At 37.0% G+C, this 18,033-nt stretch overlaps 2 protein-coding genes across 2 annotated transcripts; both read left to right on the forward strand.

Moving 5' to 3' along the window:
* The first annotated feature begins 4,380 nt into the window (after positions 1-4,380).
* Positions 4,381-5,316, forward strand: LOC132009897 (olfactory receptor 5M8-like). The gene has a single exon (XM_059387922.1). It carries the CDS (start codon positions 4,384-4,386, stop codon positions 5,314-5,316), a length of 933 nt encoding a protein of 310 aa, XP_059243905.1. The 5' UTR covers positions 4,381-4,383.
* Positions 5,317-11,608: 6,292 nt separating this feature from the next.
* On the forward strand, positions 11,609-15,913 carry LOC132009890 (olfactory receptor 5M3-like). The gene is made up of 2 exons (XM_059387910.1): positions 11,609-11,617; positions 14,978-15,913. Exon 2 carries the CDS (start codon positions 14,981-14,983, stop codon positions 15,911-15,913), a length of 933 nt encoding a protein of 310 aa, XP_059243893.1. The 5' UTR covers positions 11,609-11,617; positions 14,978-14,980.
* The last annotated feature ends 2,120 nt before the right edge of the window (positions 15,914-18,033 follow it).

The following is an 18,033-nucleotide window of genomic DNA, read 5'->3' on the forward strand; positions in this document are numbered from 1 at the left end:
GCTTCCATTAACCTAAAAAGCATGGGCATTTTTGAGGCATCGTTGTAGATGTTTAATCCCTTTGTGAAATGAGATGATGCTCAATCCACCTCATGAAACGACATGAGCTAAATGTGAGAAAAGCCACCAAGGTTAGTGGTTAAGGACAGAGAGCTGCAGTCAGATCTGCTTTCTCATCTTATCCTGGTCACTTAGTAGCTCTTTTATTTTGAGAAAAGTAATTATCTTTTCTAAGGCTCAGTTCCTTCAGCTGTGAAATAGTTTTAAGAATATTAACCTGATATTTTTAAATGAGTTTTTGAAAAAATCTTACATGACAAAGGTTCAGTATGTTAAGTTTAATGAATTTAGTTACTTTATTAATCAAACATATGAAAAACACTTAAGCGCTAAGAAATTCAACAGCTAAACAAAGTACATTATGGCCTAGAAAAGTAAGGAATTGGAAGCACTATCCATCCTGTGAATTGGTGTCTCCAATTACTTTCATTTCCTCTCAGGCTTTTCTAAATAACAAAAAACCAACAAAACAAAAACACACACACAAAAACAATATAAAACAACCAAAAAAGGGGTCTAATATACCCCTTTTAATCAAAGGAATGTATGATTGCTACAGTAATACCGTACGGTAGAATGTGCCTGTGCCACATCGGTGGGAAGGTGCAATTAATGAGTAACTAACTGGCTTTCTTTAGAGTGCAACTTGTTCTGCTGAGTCTCGGAGTCAGTGAGGGAGACAGGACCGAGCAATACGTGGTAAGTAGGCAGACACAGAAGGGAAGCGTACACTATTCCTAGCTCCCCTGTTGCTAATCCTTGAGTTGTCTTCAGGAAACTTTTAATTAGCAGAATTGATTGCTTCATCTTGATATTTTAAAAGTACCATAGGGAAAAATAATCACCCTTATAAATACAAGAAACAATTCCCCTTCTTTACTTTTTGAAGGTGTACTGGTTTTCCAACTTCTTTGTAGGTAGGGCTGTTTAATTTGTGTTTTACGAGTGAGCAAAATGTTCTTATTTATACTTGGAATCCACTTTCTTATTTAGTAGGGATAAGTGCATGGTTAGAAATAGGTAAATGGCTACCTAGGCAAAAACTAGAGCTGGTCATATGAAAGATACCAATGTGCAAAATTGGGGAATATTTTATTTTTCTCAATAATAAACAAAGGGGTGGTAGACACTAAAATTTTCTTGTGATAGACTTACATGCCTCCCACATGGCCAGGTATTAACATGCATTCTAAGTTATAAAATCGTCAGAGAGCAATCATGGTGCAATATTTTCAATGTGAGAAAACTCAGACTCATAAAGATTAAGATATCTGTCATCACAGAATAAGTAGGCAGCACAGTTATATTTTTTCAAATTGAATCTGCCCAGTTGCAAAACCTGTGAGATGAACATCAGTATTAAGGATACTGGGAATATTTTAGCATCAAAATCATTTTTTAAAGTTTGGAAAGCCCAAAGATACCTTAGCAGATTATTTTTACAGAAGACAGGAGGGGTGGAAAGGGCATGAATACATAGAAGGATGTAACATGATGTTTCACTGTTCTCCAGTAAAAGATGAGAAAAAGATTATGAGCCACCCTATACCTATATACAACAAATAGCCATTTTTCTACCCCCTCTCTCTTTTTACAAACATTTACTTATTTATTTTAGAGAGAGAAAGTGCAGGGCAGAGAAGCAGAGGGAGACAGAGAAAGAATCTCAAGCAGACTCCACGCTGAGCACAGTGCCCAATGGGGAGCTTGATCTCACGATCCTGAGACTGCCACTGGAGCTGAAATCAAGAATCCAATGCACAACCAACTGTGTCACCCAGGTGCTTCCAAGTAACTACCTTTCTATAGATGATGTTTCCTATTTTATGACAAGCCTTTTAGCTTTGCAAAACATCTTAATGTATTCACTAGGTAACCATTAGTTGGAGCTGAGCTCAAGGATAGGAGCCAGCAAAAGGTGGACCACTCAGGAAAAATGGAGTTCCTGAGGTCATTCCAGGAGAGAAGTGGTAGAGCTGAGAAATATGAATAGGAAAGAAATTAGAGAAACCAGACCTGTGTTGGGAAGCTGGGGATTAAGTGCTGTATAATAGTTCTGGAAAAAATCCTCTGTGGTTAGGGTGCAGGAGGACAGCTTAAAAAATACATATAACTAATTATATTGTTAAATTATTTTGTATTAAATAGTTTCCGTCTGCTTTTTTTTTTTTTTTTTTTAATTTTTTATCTGCTTTTGATAGAGTTGTGATGTGTGTGTGTGTGTGTGATCGCGGAATGGATGCGGAAGAGCTCTATGACAAATTTAAAAGGTCTCAAGAGGCTTGTGATTATTTAAACACTGTCATCACAGTTTTTAAGTCATAAAATCATCTTTGGGCATAACCTCTGAGGAATTAATTAAATTTTAACTAATAATTATCATCTGATATAGTTTTTTCTTATACAGATAAAACTTTCTTTTTCCAAGAAGGATCTTGTTGATTGAGTGAAAAATAAAACTCAAAATTACATATAGATTTGCCTGGAGATCTATATTTCTGAATAGTTATTTTTTTTTAAATTGTGGAAGCAAAATTTTTTCAATGCATTTGGATTGGAATAATAAGAACTGATGTTTCCAACTCAGGGTTGTGTTTGTCACAGATTTTAAGTAAGTTTGGACCAACAAGAGTATAGATTCTAGACTGCCTGTACCTTAAAAACCTACAAGAAAGAAGTAGTGATGAATGCAAATCTGAAAACCAGGACAAGCTCTATAGAGACTTACAGTAATCTTGGGCACTGATCCTAGAGGTCTCAATTAGTTGGATAATGATTTCAACTCCTGCAACAGCAAAACAAATTAAGTTAGAAGTCCAACTCTCACTCCTATCAAATTCTGAGCTGCTATGTCAGTTGAGGTCGGCCACGATTTTAGTAGTCATGACTCACTCATTTTTCTGCCATCTCATCCATGGGTTCCCAGGTAGTTCAGCACTACGTCCACATGAACTGCCAGAAGGAAGGAGAAAGGAAGAAGGGAAAGGCAATCCTATGTCATAAAGGGATGGATTAGAAATTGTACACTTCTCTTTCATCACATTCTCTTGCCTAGAACATACTCTTTGGTTGTAGAAAATCTAGTCTAAGAATAAACGAAGAGAAGGGAAGCTTTGTGGTTGTGCTCTTTTGTTTACTTTGGTCTTGCTTTGTTTTTGTTTGTTTGTTGTAAGTGCTGTTCCATAAAGACCCACTCTGGCTCCAAAGGCACTAACATGGGTAGAGGGGAGGTACCGCTTCTAGCCCAGGCTCTGTCAAAGCCGTCTCTGCCTCAGGGCTGTCACTTTGCTCTTCCATCTGCTTTCTCAAATGTAGACAAACATACTGGACCAAGTCATTTCTATTATCTAATTCAGGTCTGATAGACTGAAAAATCAGCTTCTCTAAATGTATTGAATTGACTGGAAAATGTTAGGAGACTTTCTGAAAGCTTTCCTGTGCATTATACCTGTGGCCATACATGGTAAAATATTTACCATCATTCAACTTCTCAAAGATTTCTTTCCTTTCATAACCCCCTAAAGAACATCTAGTCTATCTCACAAAGAATGAATTAAGATGCATCTCTAATGTATCACTTTGTTCCCTTTTACAAAGAACCTAAGGAATTAATGTGGCATCTTCCGGAAGAAATCATTTGTTATCAGGAAAAGAACTTCTGGTACAAGATTCTCAACTTCTAATTAAGTTATCGGGTAAATTCATTTTTCAGTGGTGGATTTCTGTTTGTTTCTTTTTTTTTTTTTTTTCTTTGCAGAAATCTGTTTAATGGTTTAGGAATGTGTACATTCTGGCTCTGCCGTTTCCATAAAGGCAACTTTTCCATGTTTCAAAAAAAATAGATTTGCTATAAAGATTTATGTATCATAAATAGGAAATGTGAAAAATCCCCCCCAATGCAAACCAAGGATGCCGTCTGTTTGTTTCTTGGTACCGATTGGCAAAATCTGGGGTGAAAAAAAGTAATGTGAGGTTAGGTAAAGTATTGAAAAATAGACAAAGTGCAGGTGGGTACGAAATATCCTGAAAGAATCCAAAAATGTAAGTAGACAAAGAGAAATAAGAGGATAATTAGCAAAGGAAAAGTCTTCAAGCCCACTAATGACTGGAACCCAGAAGTTTGCACTCACTAATGTTTAATTGGATACTGTTTCAAGTAAAATACTATTTCTAGTGTTCCCAGGGACAAAGAGTCATAGAAAAGGAAAGAAAAAACAGAAGAAAACGGTCCAAAATGATGTTCTAAGAAATATGACTTTTTCTTTTGCCTTAAAAAAATTTTTCTTACTGATCGAATGTTCTCATTTCCCATTGAAAGAAACGATGAGAAACTTCACCTCAGTGACTGAGTTCATTCTCCTTGGACTCACCAGTCGCCTGGAACTGCAGATTGTCCTCTTCCTGCTGTTTCTGGCCATTTACATGGTCATGGTCGCAGGGAATGTTGGCATGATTGTCCTCATCCAGGTCAATGCCCGGCTCCACAAACCCATGTACTTTTTCCTGAGCCACTTGTCCTTTGTGGATCTGTGTTTCTCTTCCAACGTGACTCCCAAGATGCTGGCGATCTTCTTGTCGGAGAAGGAAACCATTTCCTATCCTGCTTGTCTGGTGCAGTGTTACTTCTTTATCGCCTTGGTCCACGTGGAGATGTACATCCTGGCTGTGATGGCCTTTGATCGGTACATGGCCATCTGCAACCCTCTGCTGTATGGCAGCAAGATGTCTAATAGTGTGTGCACCACCCTCATCATGGGGTCTTACATGTATGGGGCACTCACGGGCCTCATGGAGACCATGTGGACCTACAACCTTGCCTTCTGTGGCCCCAGTGAAATTAACCACTTCTACTGTGCTGACCCACCACTAATTAAGCTGGCCTGTTCTGACACTTCCAACAAGGAGCTGTCGATGTTTGTTGTGGCTGGATGTAATCTTTCTTTTTCTCTGCTCATCATCCTGATTTCCTATCTTTATATTTTTCCTACTATCCTAAGAATTCGTTCCACAGAAGGCAGGCACAAAGCTTTCTCTACCTGTGGCTCCCATCTCACAGCTGTCACCATATTCTATGTGACCCTGTTCGTCATGTATCTCAGACGTCCCTCAAAGGAATCTGTGGAACAAGGTAAAATGGTAGCTGTATTTTATACAACAGTCATCCCCATGTTGAACCCTATGATTTATAGCCTTAGGAATAAGGATGTGAAAGAAGCATTGACCAAAGAGTTGTTAAGAAAACAAAGATTTTCATAGAATCTACCACTATTTTTTTGGTTCCCAAACTTTTTCTAAAACTTTTTCCAAAGTTACAGGGTAGAATTGATGACAAAATGAGAAATATGGTGCATCAAATGGGGACATTGAATTTTTAATTCTAATTATTATTTAATTCTAATAATTTTTAGAGATTTAAACATGAGAAGTAAAATTTCATTACCAAAATTGGCATGTTGGTACTTATTCATTATGCTCACTAATTATTGTAATTTCTTTGTCTTTTGTGCACATGGTGGCATTTTAATTCTCCTGTTTTGGGTTTAGGTGGAAGTATTTCTAGACAGTGAGTTAAATTAGAATTCATACATATCACTTCTAAGCTGAGCATTTAATTGTTCATGAGAAAACCCTTCAGTGGGTTTTTTCCCCTTGTCCTGGTGACCAGCAATATTTAATATTTAAGATGGGTTTTTGAGTGAGAACATGTGGAAATGCTCCCTCCACCATCTCACACTAGAAGTGTGGAATGAGAAGTGCCCTCTGTCTTACGACATATGCTTAACTACAATGATATGTTGAGTTATATTTCCATGGCAAGGAGTCCCCTCTTCTGACTGACACTACAGTAACTATACAAAATTTAAACATGTGAATGCATACAACAGAAATTAAGCCCCACAGCCCTCAAAAAATCATATTTGAGATTTTGTGTTTTGGGCTTTTTCGGTTTCTACAAATATGTGTGTTTGAGTTAAAATTTCTTATTGTAATTATTTAAAATTGTTAATATAAAGCATAAATGTTGTTTAAAATGTCAAATAGTACTATAGGCTTATTCACACTCCTCTCTCACTTCTCCCCTCCCTATCTCCCCATAGATAAACACCTTGTTCCTGTCTTTGGGCATTAACTCATTTTACATTGTAGGTTTAGATGTCTGTGTATTGATTTTCAAACTTGTGCATGATTTATTTTTAATTTATTTTTAATTTATTTTCAGCATAACAGTATTCATTGTTTTTGCACCACACCCAGTGCTCTATGTAATCCGTGTCCTCTATAATACCCACCACCTGGTACCCTGACCTCCCACCCCCCGCCCCTTAAAACCCTCAGATTGTTTTTCAGAGTCCATAGTCTCTCACGGTTCACTTCCCCTTCCAATTTCCCCCAACTCCCTTCTCCTCTCTATCTCTCCATGTCCTCCATGCTATTTGTTATGCTCCACAAATAAGTGAAACCATATGATAATTGACTCTCTCCGCTTGACTTATTTCACTCAGCATAATCTCTTCCAGTCCTGTCCATGTTGCTACAAAAGTTGGGTATTCATCCTTTCTGATGGAGGCATCATACTCCATAGTGTATATGGACCACATCTTCCTTATCCATTCGTCCGTTGAAGGGCATCTTGGTTCTTTCCACAGTTAGGCAACTGTGGCCATTGCTGCTATAAACATTGGGGTACAGATGGCCCTTCTCTTCACGACATCTGTATCTTTGGGGTCAATACCCAGTAGTGCAATTGCAGGGTCATAGGGAAGCTCTATTTTTAATTTCTTGAGGAGTCTCCACACTGTTTTCCAAAGTGGCTGCACCAACTTGCATTCCCACCAACAGTGTAAGAGGGTTCCCCTTTCTCCACATCCCCGCCAACACATGTTTTTTAAGAATGCTTGTGTAGTTAGGCTGAGAGCATAAACAGTTTTCTTACCTAATGTGTGAAAAATGACTAACTATTTGGAAGAAGGTGAGTGGATCATATAAATCTCCCTGCAGAGCAAAGACAATCTCCTACAGAGCTGATAATGCCTTCTATTCCTCTTTTACAAATTTGTAGTTAGATGAAGTAACACCTCTCTCAAAATGCCATTTTGGCAGAGTGGACATATTGTGCAACCCCTTTCCCTTTGCCTCAGTCTCTCCCAATAGTCTAGGAAGGATGAAACCCATCTCTTGTGTTGTCCATCTCCATCTGATTTCTATCACATAAATTTCAACGAGGAGATGAGCAGTGTGGCAGGCACAGGTCTCATTAGGCTTATACTCTTGTGGTGTGAGATATGCATACACAATTATCACAATACACAAGTGAATCATATGTTAGTGACTGCATGGCAAAATCTGAAAAAAAAATACTGTAGGATAAAGGAGCACAGGTGGGTCTCTGGCTCAGGCATAGAATGAGGGTAAATTTTATTGAGAAGGTGATAGTAAACAAAAACTTCATGGAGGTTGTCTAGATATTAGCCAAGCACGTGTGTGTTGTGTGTATGGGGGGGGTGCTGTAGGCACAGAGAACAGCTGGTGAAAAGGGCTGTGTTTCAACGACAGATTAGAAGCCATTGGTGCCGAAACCTAGGTCAATGAGATAGTTGATGGAATATGAGATCAAAGGCGGAATAGGGTCGCACTGGCCAATTATTTAAGATGTGGGTGCCATTGGGAGGTTTCTTCCTTTGAGGAAAAATGAGAAGCTGTGGAAGGGCTCCATGTTCAGTAGCAATATGATGACTTGCATTTTAAAACATCCACTTCTGTTTTTGGATTTAGAATGGAGTGTAGAGGCGCTTGGACAGGGGGATGTTACATAATTCAGGCAAGAGAGATGGTTGCTAGGACCAGGGTAGAGCAGGAAAGGTAGGGAGAGGTCCTCAGATTTGGGGAATATGTTCGGTATAGATCTCTGGGTCCTTAAGGTGGGGTTATTGCTTGGAAGTTAGAGCACCACCAATTCTGGTTTAGGTGCTACAACATGACTAGTTCTCACCAATGGATTGGAAGTGTACAAGCCAGAGATTGTTTTAAAAAGGTATGGATGGCTTCCCTATTATTTCTCCAACTTCTGACAGTTGCATATAGATGCTTAAAGTGACTTAGTTGAGGGCAGAGGACCTGACAGTTGGAAACCCTGCCTGACTGCATGAAAAGGAGCCTCCTGCTGTGAATTGGAATACCTCTTTCAAATTTTATGAAAGAAGCAAAATTTCTAATATTATGTTACATAATTCCACTTAATGTTGATAATCCTACCTGGTAATTTGTCCCTATGTGTAAATGTCCAATGCCAGATTCTCAAAACCAAGATTTTTTACTTCATCAAATATCAATCCTACTCTTTCCCTTATCAATTTTTGCTTTTATGTTTGTGAATCTCATTTTATTTGTTTTACATAAAACAAATATATAAAACAAAACTGCTTTATATAAAAAATATGTTTTATATTTACTTTTTCTTCTTTCTAACACTTGGAATTATGTGCTTAATTGATCAATTTACATTTTTTCCTATTTAGTAATGATAACTATTTGAAATTATAGTTCAGATTTGGAACCTATCATATATCTTGAAATGCATCATTCCTTTTATGTTATGTTTTAAATTTAATTTTAGCTTTTACTTCACCTTAGATCTAAGAATTATATATGTAACTATTTTCATTTATGAATTCCTTTTATAATTTAATGCTAATTTAAAGATGTATTCCTTGCTATTTTCAAAAACCTTGTACTCCTTTATATCTCCTAGATGTTATCATGTTATTTTTGCACTTTTCCACTATGAATTTTGACAAATAATCAGAGGTTGCTCTGAATATAATATATTAATATCATATATTAATATAGTTATATATTATATTCATTTATAATGTGTATTATATATTATGTTTATACATATTATATTGTAATATAAAAATATAATTATGCCTTCTGAAAAATCTAGATTTCTATATTAAAATCCACATAAGTTCTCATAGTCTCTTTATAGTTATTCTTTTTCTTTCTGTTTGCTTTTGTAAAAAGATTCAAATTTAAATTAAAGATTCAAATTTAATCTTAATTTGCATTATTCTTTTCCAATACTCTGTTTTATAATTCATCTATTATATAATATAATTGCATCTTCACTATGGATGATACCCTTCATCAGTTAAGTAACATTTTCCCTCTTATTAAATGATTTTTAATTACATATACTTAAATTCAACTTTACTTCATATTAATATTACAAACTCCTCTTCTCATGATTTTGAGTTCACTTGTCTTGTGCCTTTTAATCTTACAGAGTTCTATGTATATCATCGGTAGGCAAAAACAACAACTTGTTGTTTCTCCCATTGTTCAAAGTGGAAACACTTCAATCAGATGATTTACATGAGGGTTGTCTTCATTTGGGGCAGTGACCTCTCAGAGAGAAGAGCTAGCATATCCCAGGTTTTGCTATGTTTTGATTATTACCTTACAGACTCTCCATTTATTCTGGTGTCAAATATTGTGGAAACACCCATATGATTTTCTCATAGCTAAAGATCCTTTATTTTCAGTCTGTTTCATGATGCCCTCTTGAAGATGCATTGAAATGAGGAACCTGTTTGGCCTATGCAAATGACATGGAGATTTAGATTTAAGTGGATCTTAAATATGTTAACTCCCTCATTTTTGCCGTTTTTTAGCTTGGGCTTGTGAAGCAACACCAATAAATCGAACATGGCAGTGTGTTTTTATTCTTCATCATATTCTTTCCTTTATGTGGTTGTTCTTTCTTTCATACTTTAAAAGGAAACATTCCAAGTGCCCCACTGACAAAGTCAAATGAAGATTTATTGTTGTATAATAATTTCGTGGCAAGAAGAAAAATGGAAGTTGTCCTAGTTTGCCTGTGTCAACTCGATTAACGCAGAGAACTACAGACTGTAGAGTCTTTTCCTCATTGGAACCCAAATTATATTGACACAAAGAGGAATTTGGAAGGTAGAAGAGGAGAAAAAGCCAGTACTCTGTGATTGGCAGAACCAAGGCTCCCGAAGATATCCACATCCTCATCCCTAAAACCTGTGAATATTGCACTGCATATGGCAAATACTAACAAAATACCTGGTATTACATAATGACCAGGGATGAGTAAGACAACGTGTTTTGGTTTCACATTGTTTCATTGTGAAACATTGTTTCAAACTGTTCACTGTCTAACATTATGAAACATGCACTTAAAACTATCTGAGATACAATACTATAATTACAGCAATATGAACTAAGTTATATGAAAATACAGGGGAGGAGAGTATTAGTTTTACTTAGAACTAAATGTTTAAAAGGAAAGTAAGTTTTTCATGACCCATAGAATTAGATAATAGTGATAAATAATCTTTGTGGTCTGGCGAGAACTCTAATTTCTTCCTCTGCGAGTTGTCCTATCTAAATTTCTCTGTGGTAGATGAATGGTTTTCATGGCTTCTTACACTGAGAACCATCTTTTAACATAAAATCCAGAGGAATCACATGATGTTATTTAGTGTCTTGTAGAGACAGGCCTTAGAAATTAAATCTAGCAAAATGTTAATATAGATAGGGCCTATATTAGGCCATGGGTAGGGCAAAGAATAAGGCAACTGCTCTACTGAAAATTTTCTTGCAATTTTGGGGGAAAGCGGCCATTTCCTTCGCTGATCTCAAGAAGCAGAAATAGGCTCTTGTTGCCGGAACTAAAGTGAGTATAATGCAGCAGTCAGGACAGAAGAGGGAACCACTTGGAGGGTATATATTGCCAGGAGATTCAATTAACATGATCAAATGCATATTATCATTGACATACCACATTATTTGGCTATACAAAGAACATATTTTTGTTCCTTCAAGTTCATAAAGAGTGTGAAGGAATATATTCTATAGAATATATTATACATACCAGTCATATAGTGGAAATGGGTGTATTTTGAATTAGAATTGAGATTTTTATCCGCTCAATTAGTAGTTACTTTAGGCCAATCGGATGAGATGAGTAGCAGTACAAACTCTGGAATCAATGTCTAGAACCAGAAACAGGAATCTAGTCCCTGATTTAGGGTGTGTAACCTTGAGCAAGTCACTGAAACTCTTTAAGCTCTAAGTTTCTTGTCTGTAAAATAGATATTATAATAATGACTTCAAGAAGTAGTGGTAAAAATTAAGTTAGTGTGTGCAAATGTAATAAATGCTTTATTGTTGCTATTATTAAATTTCTTATGTTCTTGTAAAATGAAGGATGTAAAGCAAAATCATTTTCCTGCTCTGATATGCTACAGTTTTTATTGTAGGCAATGATGCTACTTGTTTCATCTTACACTGGAAAAGCCCAATGGCACAGAGCGAGGACTGCAGAACACAAGACTGCTCTGTGCAGACTGAGTGACACCATCACCAATTGGGCTTGATGCAAACCCAAAACAAATTGTGTTCTTTGATCCCAGGACACATGCAAAATACCTTGAGTTTGGGGAAAACCAAATTGTGCAAATCTGGTATTAAAAAACAAAACTCAACAGTGGACTCTTCCTCTAGAGAGCTGCTTGCCCCCAGGGTTGTTTGTAGGCAAACTTCTTAATTGTTTCTTCCTTGTTTTTGTTTTGTCAAAGCAAACATTTAAGGGAAAATTCTCTTGTGGACTTCCAGGTTCTCTTTTACCTGGTATACATTGTTGATCATTTCTTATGTAGCATTTGCCTTTTACTTCTGCATTCTTACTGGGAATATTTCTCTTCATTCTCAGGTTGGTATAAAAATGTATCTGGATCTCTCAGATTAAATTTGCATCTTGTATTTTATCTTATCTTATTCTTCATAATTGCCCTTAATTATCCCATAGATATTATCTGAGTGTGAAGATATATATTTGTGTGCATGGGAGAGACAGAGAAATAGGAGGGATGGAGAAAATAAACAGAGAGAGGGAAAGAGGCAGATTTTCTTCAATTTTTTAAAAGGATTTATTTATCTATTTGGGGTGGGGAGAGAGAGAGAAGGGGCAGATGGTTAATATCTCAAGTCAACTCCCTTCTGAGCACAGATTCCAACGTGGAGCTTGGTAACATAACCCTGATATCATGATCTGAGCCAAAATAAGAATTGGTTTCTCAACCATTTGAACCAACCAGAGGCCTTGAGAGAGATTTTCTATAGAGATTTGATTATTTGTTTATTATAAGCTACTAATGGAAGTGCTAATTTCCTGGAGTGCATTTAAGAATAATTGTGTCCTGTGTTATTTATTACATGTGAATATATAATATCTCCTTTAAGATTCATAATTAAATAATAAAATGAGTACTATAATTACTGGTACATCATATTAGGTATAGAGAAATTAAAGAGAAAACAAAGAAAGTATAAAAGCAGCCCAACTTTATGAGTCATGGAGACAGAATGCAACCGAAGTCTGACAACAGAAATGAAATGCTCTTTTTTCTCTTTCTTAAAAAAAAAGATTTTTAAGGAGTTATGTATTTATTTTAGAAAGAAAGAGAGAGCAGGGGCAGGGGCAAAGGGAGAGAATCTCAGGCAGATGCCCTGCTGAGCATGGAGCCAGATGCTGGACTTCATCTCAGGGCCATTAGGTTATGACCTGAGCTAAAATCAAGAGTCTGATGCCTAACTGACTGAGCCACCCGGGCACCTCAAGAAAAGGAATTATTCAACTGTAATACTTTATATTTTCATGCCTGTTTCTCCATCTTTATTGGTAATTTAATTTGAAATACAGACCGATACAACATGGGAAGTCTGTGTATGCATTTTTGCCTTTAGATGGTGAGGACAGCCCTCTAAAGTGCTAATGAGGTCCCCCAACCCCCTACTTTTTTCCAGACCTCATTCTTTTTAAGATCAGGTCTGACTACTCCCCTCTTTCTGATGTCACCATTGCAGTCTATCAGCGGGCGAACCACTTCTCAGCTGTTCATATATGTAGCTTTTGCAAAGTTCATTCACCACTGTCTTTTATGCCCTTTCATTATGCTGCATCATTCTTGATACATGAGAATAGATCTGAATTTCCAAGTAAGAATTCTTCTATTAACCTTTGAAAAATGCACAAGGGTGAAAAGCCCAGGCAGCCATGTCCTTGATAGTCCCTTAACTTCCAGTTGTAATGCAACTGATTTATGATTTTGTGTGCATTATCTTTATGGAAGTTGTGTAAGTGCTATACATGGTTACTGTGTACATTTGGGAAAATTTGTAATAACCAACCTAAAGCAAAATATATGTTCATATTACTACTTTCTACCTTGTGATTTGATGTCATCTTTTATTTCTTAGGCCCACAAATATATTTCTTTAAAATTGTAATTTAACTTTTGTTATAAGAATAATAAATTGGTAGGTAGGTAACCTTGGCCAATGTCTTAATACACATACTGTGAATAGTGAGTGAGTCATCACAAAGCAATTTGTTTAGTCTTTAATTTAAAGGAAACTCTGCTCTGTGCATAATGGATTGATGTTTAACTCTAATTCAATGAGGTCACATGCATTCTTGAAGCTTTAATTTATCCCTGTGTATCTGTGTATGATTCAATCTAAATGATCATGTCCAGTTGATCCCTGGAAAACTCTTCTAGGGGAGAATGAGTCCCATAAAGGTAACATGAGGCCGTAGGGCTGAGGGTGGATGGACAGAAGACACAGACATTATACAAAAAAAGTGACATTCTGTGTATCATAAAACAAAGGATTTTAGCGATAACTTTATTAATTCTGTCACAGATCATTCAGCCTATATAGAAATATATTCCGAAGTAGTTTATCCAGTTATAAATAACTTGAACTCTTCTTTTTTTAAAATTTTTAAATAATTTTTAAAAAGTTTCTTTTCAGCGTAACAGTATTCATTGTTTTTTGCACCACACCCAGTGCTCCATGCAATATGTGCCCTCCCTAAATCCCACCACCTGGTTCCCCCAACCTCCCACCTGCCGCCCCTTCAAAACCCTCAGGTTGTTTTTCAGAGTCCATAGTCTCTTCTAGTCACATCCATGTTGCTACAAAAGTTGGGTATTCATCCTTTCTGATGGAGGCATAATACTCCATAGCGTATATGGAACTTGAACTGTTCCTATTCTTTAAAATGTTTAAGTCATTTCATAATGCCTCAAGTTTTCATTAATTCACCTGAGACTCTGGAGTCATATAGTCTCAGTCTAATCTACTTTGGTTGGAAGCTTTCTCCTTTCTCCAAGAGAATTATTCTTTCCAAGGGTGGGTGGAAGTTACCTTTGTGGATAAAAGTCTGTTTGTTTTCATTATGGCCAGAAATGTATCTTCCTGCCCACTCTTGTCTTTTCTGGTCACTATCCAGTGATATCAATGGATATGTTCAACTGTCATTAACAGTGATGCTGGAGATTAAAATAAGGGTCTTGGAAACAATCACTGGCCCTCTAAGAGTCTGCTTTAGGCTCAGGTCACGATCCCTGGGTTCTGGGATCCAATCCCACATCTGGCTCCTTCTCAGTGGGAAGACTGCTTCTGCTTCTGCCTGCCACTCCCCCTGTTTCTGCATGCTCCCTCTCTCTCTCTGACAAATAAATAAATAATCCTAAAAAAAAAAAAAAAAAGAAAGAAGTAATCTTGAAATTTGGCTAAGCAGAATATTGAGTACTAGTATGTTTCAATAACAATATTTGGTGTAGCTGTTATGTACTAAGGCACTCAGTAGCTTTCAGAGAGCCTGCTACATAGCAAGTCCTCAAAAAAGATTTGTTGAAAAGAATGGCAGAATTCAGGCATAGATATTGAATAAAGGAAGATAGAAGAGGCATGGAAAATATATAAATTAATAAATAAACAATATTTGATTTTTAAATTCATTTCATTCCAGTTATCACTAGGATTTATGACGAATATTGACTTAGAATTGAGAAAATATTGACTTGGAGTTGAGAAAATGCTCAATTTCACCGATGTGACAGAGTTTATTCTTTTGGGACTAACCAGTCGTCAGGAATGGCAAGTCCTCTTCTTCATCATTTTTCTTATGGTCTATGTGGTCACCGTGGTAGGCAATATTGGCATGATCATGTTAATTAAGGTCAGTCCACAGCTTAATAGCCCCATGTACTTTTTCCTCAGTCATTTGTCATTTGTGGATGTCTGGTTTTCTTCCAATGTGACCCCCAAAATGTTGGAAAATCTGTTATCAGACACAAAAACTATTTCTTATGCCGGTTGTTTGGTACAGTGTTTCTTCTTCATTGCCCTCGTCCATGTAGAAGTTTTTATTCTTGCTGTGATGGCCTTTGATAGGTACATGGCAATTGGGAAACCTCTGCTTTATGGCAGCAAAATGTCTAGAGCTGTCTGTATGCGACTGATTTCTTTCCCTTATGTATATGGTTTTCTGACTAGTCTGGCTGCAACCCTGTGGACATATGGCATGTCCTTTTGTGGGAATATTGAGATCAATCACTTCTACTGTGCGGACCCACCTCTCATCAAAATGGCATGTGCTGGGACTCTAGTAAAAGAATATACGATGACCATTCTTGGAGACATCAATGTGACATATTCTCTGGCTGTGGTGATCATTTCATATCTGTTCATTCTCATTGCCATTCTACGGATGCACTCAGCGGAAGGGAGGCGGAAGGCCTTTTCCACCTGTGGCTCCCACTTGACAGCGGTCATCATATTTTATGGGACTCTCATATTCATGTATCTCAGGAGCCCCACAGAAGAGTCTGTGGAGCAGGGAAAAATGGTTGCTGTGTTTTACACCACAGTGATCCCCATGCTGAATCCCATGATCTACAGTCTGAGGAACAAGGGTGTGAAAGAAGCCATGAACAAAGTGATCAGGAGAACATGTTTAACAAAATAAAATAAAATTCTGTTTGTGTTGTCTTGTGGGTTTCATAAGCATTTGTCAACAAATTGCCATTCAGTGTATTGCTTAAAGACTTTTTACAAAAGTTAAATATTTCATGCGTTAAAAATAAAACAGAGAAAGTCTCAAACTAAGAGGAGAAAAAGGAGGCAGATCCATCTCTCTTGATGTAAGTAGTGAGTGTTAATTAAAACTCAAAAAGTGGGGTGCCTGGGTGGCTCAGTGAGTTAAGCCTCTGCCTTCGGCTCAGGTCATGATCTCAGGGTCCTGGGATCGGGCCCCGCGTCGGGCTCTCTGCTCAGCAGGGAGCCTGCTTACCCTCTCTCTCTGCCTGCCTCTCTGCCTATTTGTGATCTCTGTCTGTCAAATAAATAAAATCTTTAAAAAAAAAAAAAACAAACTTAAAAAGTAATGAATTGAAAGGGTTATTGGAACCAGGGTTCACAGGCACTCTAATTGAAATTGTTCAAATACTTAGCTAAAATGAAAGGACTTCGTGCTCCTTATTAGAAAAAAATGGAATGGGGTACCTGGGTAGCTCAGTCCATTAAGGGTCTGCCTATGTCTCAGGTAGTGATCTGTGTCCTTGGATTGAACTCTATACCAGGCTCTTTGCTCAGCAAGGTGTCTGCTTCTCCTTCTCCCTCTGTGCTCTGGCTTTTTTTCCTCTCTCTTTCTCAAGTAAATAAATAAAATCTTAAAAAAAAAAAAAAAGAACGAATGAAAAAGTGGAATAGATGAGTTTAGGAAATACTTAACAGTTTGCCTATTTGGAGAGTAAATGGGGGCAGAAAAAAATTCAACATATTTCATTTATTTTCTAGTGTGACATAAAATTGGTGGTCTTCATTCCATTATCAAAACATTCTCTGTATCTCCAGTACACAGACTAGGAGTTTGCTAAGGCTGCCATAAGAAAATACGTCAGACTGTGATGTGTAAAGAACAAAAATTTATCTTCACAATTCTGGAGGCTGGAAGTCCAAGGTCAAAGCACCAGCAATGCTGTTTTTTTTTTTTCCTGAGGACTCTCCTTTGGTTTGTAGAAGCTGTCATCTCCTTGTACTTGTCATGGTCCTCCCTCTGTGTGTGTTGTGTCCTACTCTCTACTTCTTATAAGGACACAAATCATCTTGGATTGGGACCTACACCTACGACATCATTGTAGTTTGATTTTCTCTTCACAGACTTTACCTTCAAATACAATCATATTCTGAACTGGGGGAGTCAGGACTTTGACATATAGATTTCAAGGAAACATGATTCAGCCCATAATGCAAAGTGACATGGTAATAGAATTGTGACCCAAAGTTGGGACAATGATGTAGAAAAAACTGTTTCAGAGAATTGAGTTAAGCTGAAAATCAACCTGGGAAACAGGATGCAACCTGAGTGTCCATGGAAGACATCGGTCTTACTGGACAGACTTCCCAATGTACAAAGGAAAACACTGAGCCTGAACATAAAGGAGGAAAATGCTACAGAGCGATGAGCTCCCATGTTTAGTGCTGACTGTGCTAGTTGTTGTTTCTCCAGAGGACTCATTCAGTGAAAAAAAAAAAAAAAAAAAAGATCTAACAAAGTAATTGCCTCCTTCTCACCTATTTGTACAATCTCTTAGGAAAATGGAGTAAACAAACATGTACTATAAATTTGGTCTGCATTAATCACCAGAAGAGCCACTGATACTCCTTGTCAAGACAGTTCTTCCCCTGTAGCTAAGTAGGTTTCTTTATTCTGGGACTGTGTATAGCCCTGAGAACTCTGTACTTATTTGGGCAATCATATTCATTTTCAGAATTAGACTTATGATTTATAAAGGACTACATGGAAAAAAGAATGCCAATTACCAGGAAGGTACAGGCATTTAGGACTTCCGATATTGTTACTTATGAAAGTAATCAAGTAATGAGTCTAGAACATAAGGGAATCAAAATATATTGAATGGTATTCTCTAGAATTCTTCCGTTCACATGCCTGAGAGCCCACATTTATTGAGGGCTTGATACGGACTGTTCACAGTGCTATGCATACAACCTACTTTATTTTGTATAATCTTAAAAATAGTCCTGCCCATTTATGAAACATGTTTTTGTTTTATTTTGTTTGTTTTA

The sequence above is a fragment of the Mustela nigripes genome, chromosome 1, assembly GCF_022355385.1.
Source record: "Mustela nigripes isolate SB6536 chromosome 1, MUSNIG.SB6536, whole genome shotgun sequence".
In the NCBI taxonomy this organism is placed as follows: Eukaryota; Metazoa; Chordata; class Mammalia; order Carnivora; family Mustelidae; genus Mustela; species Mustela nigripes.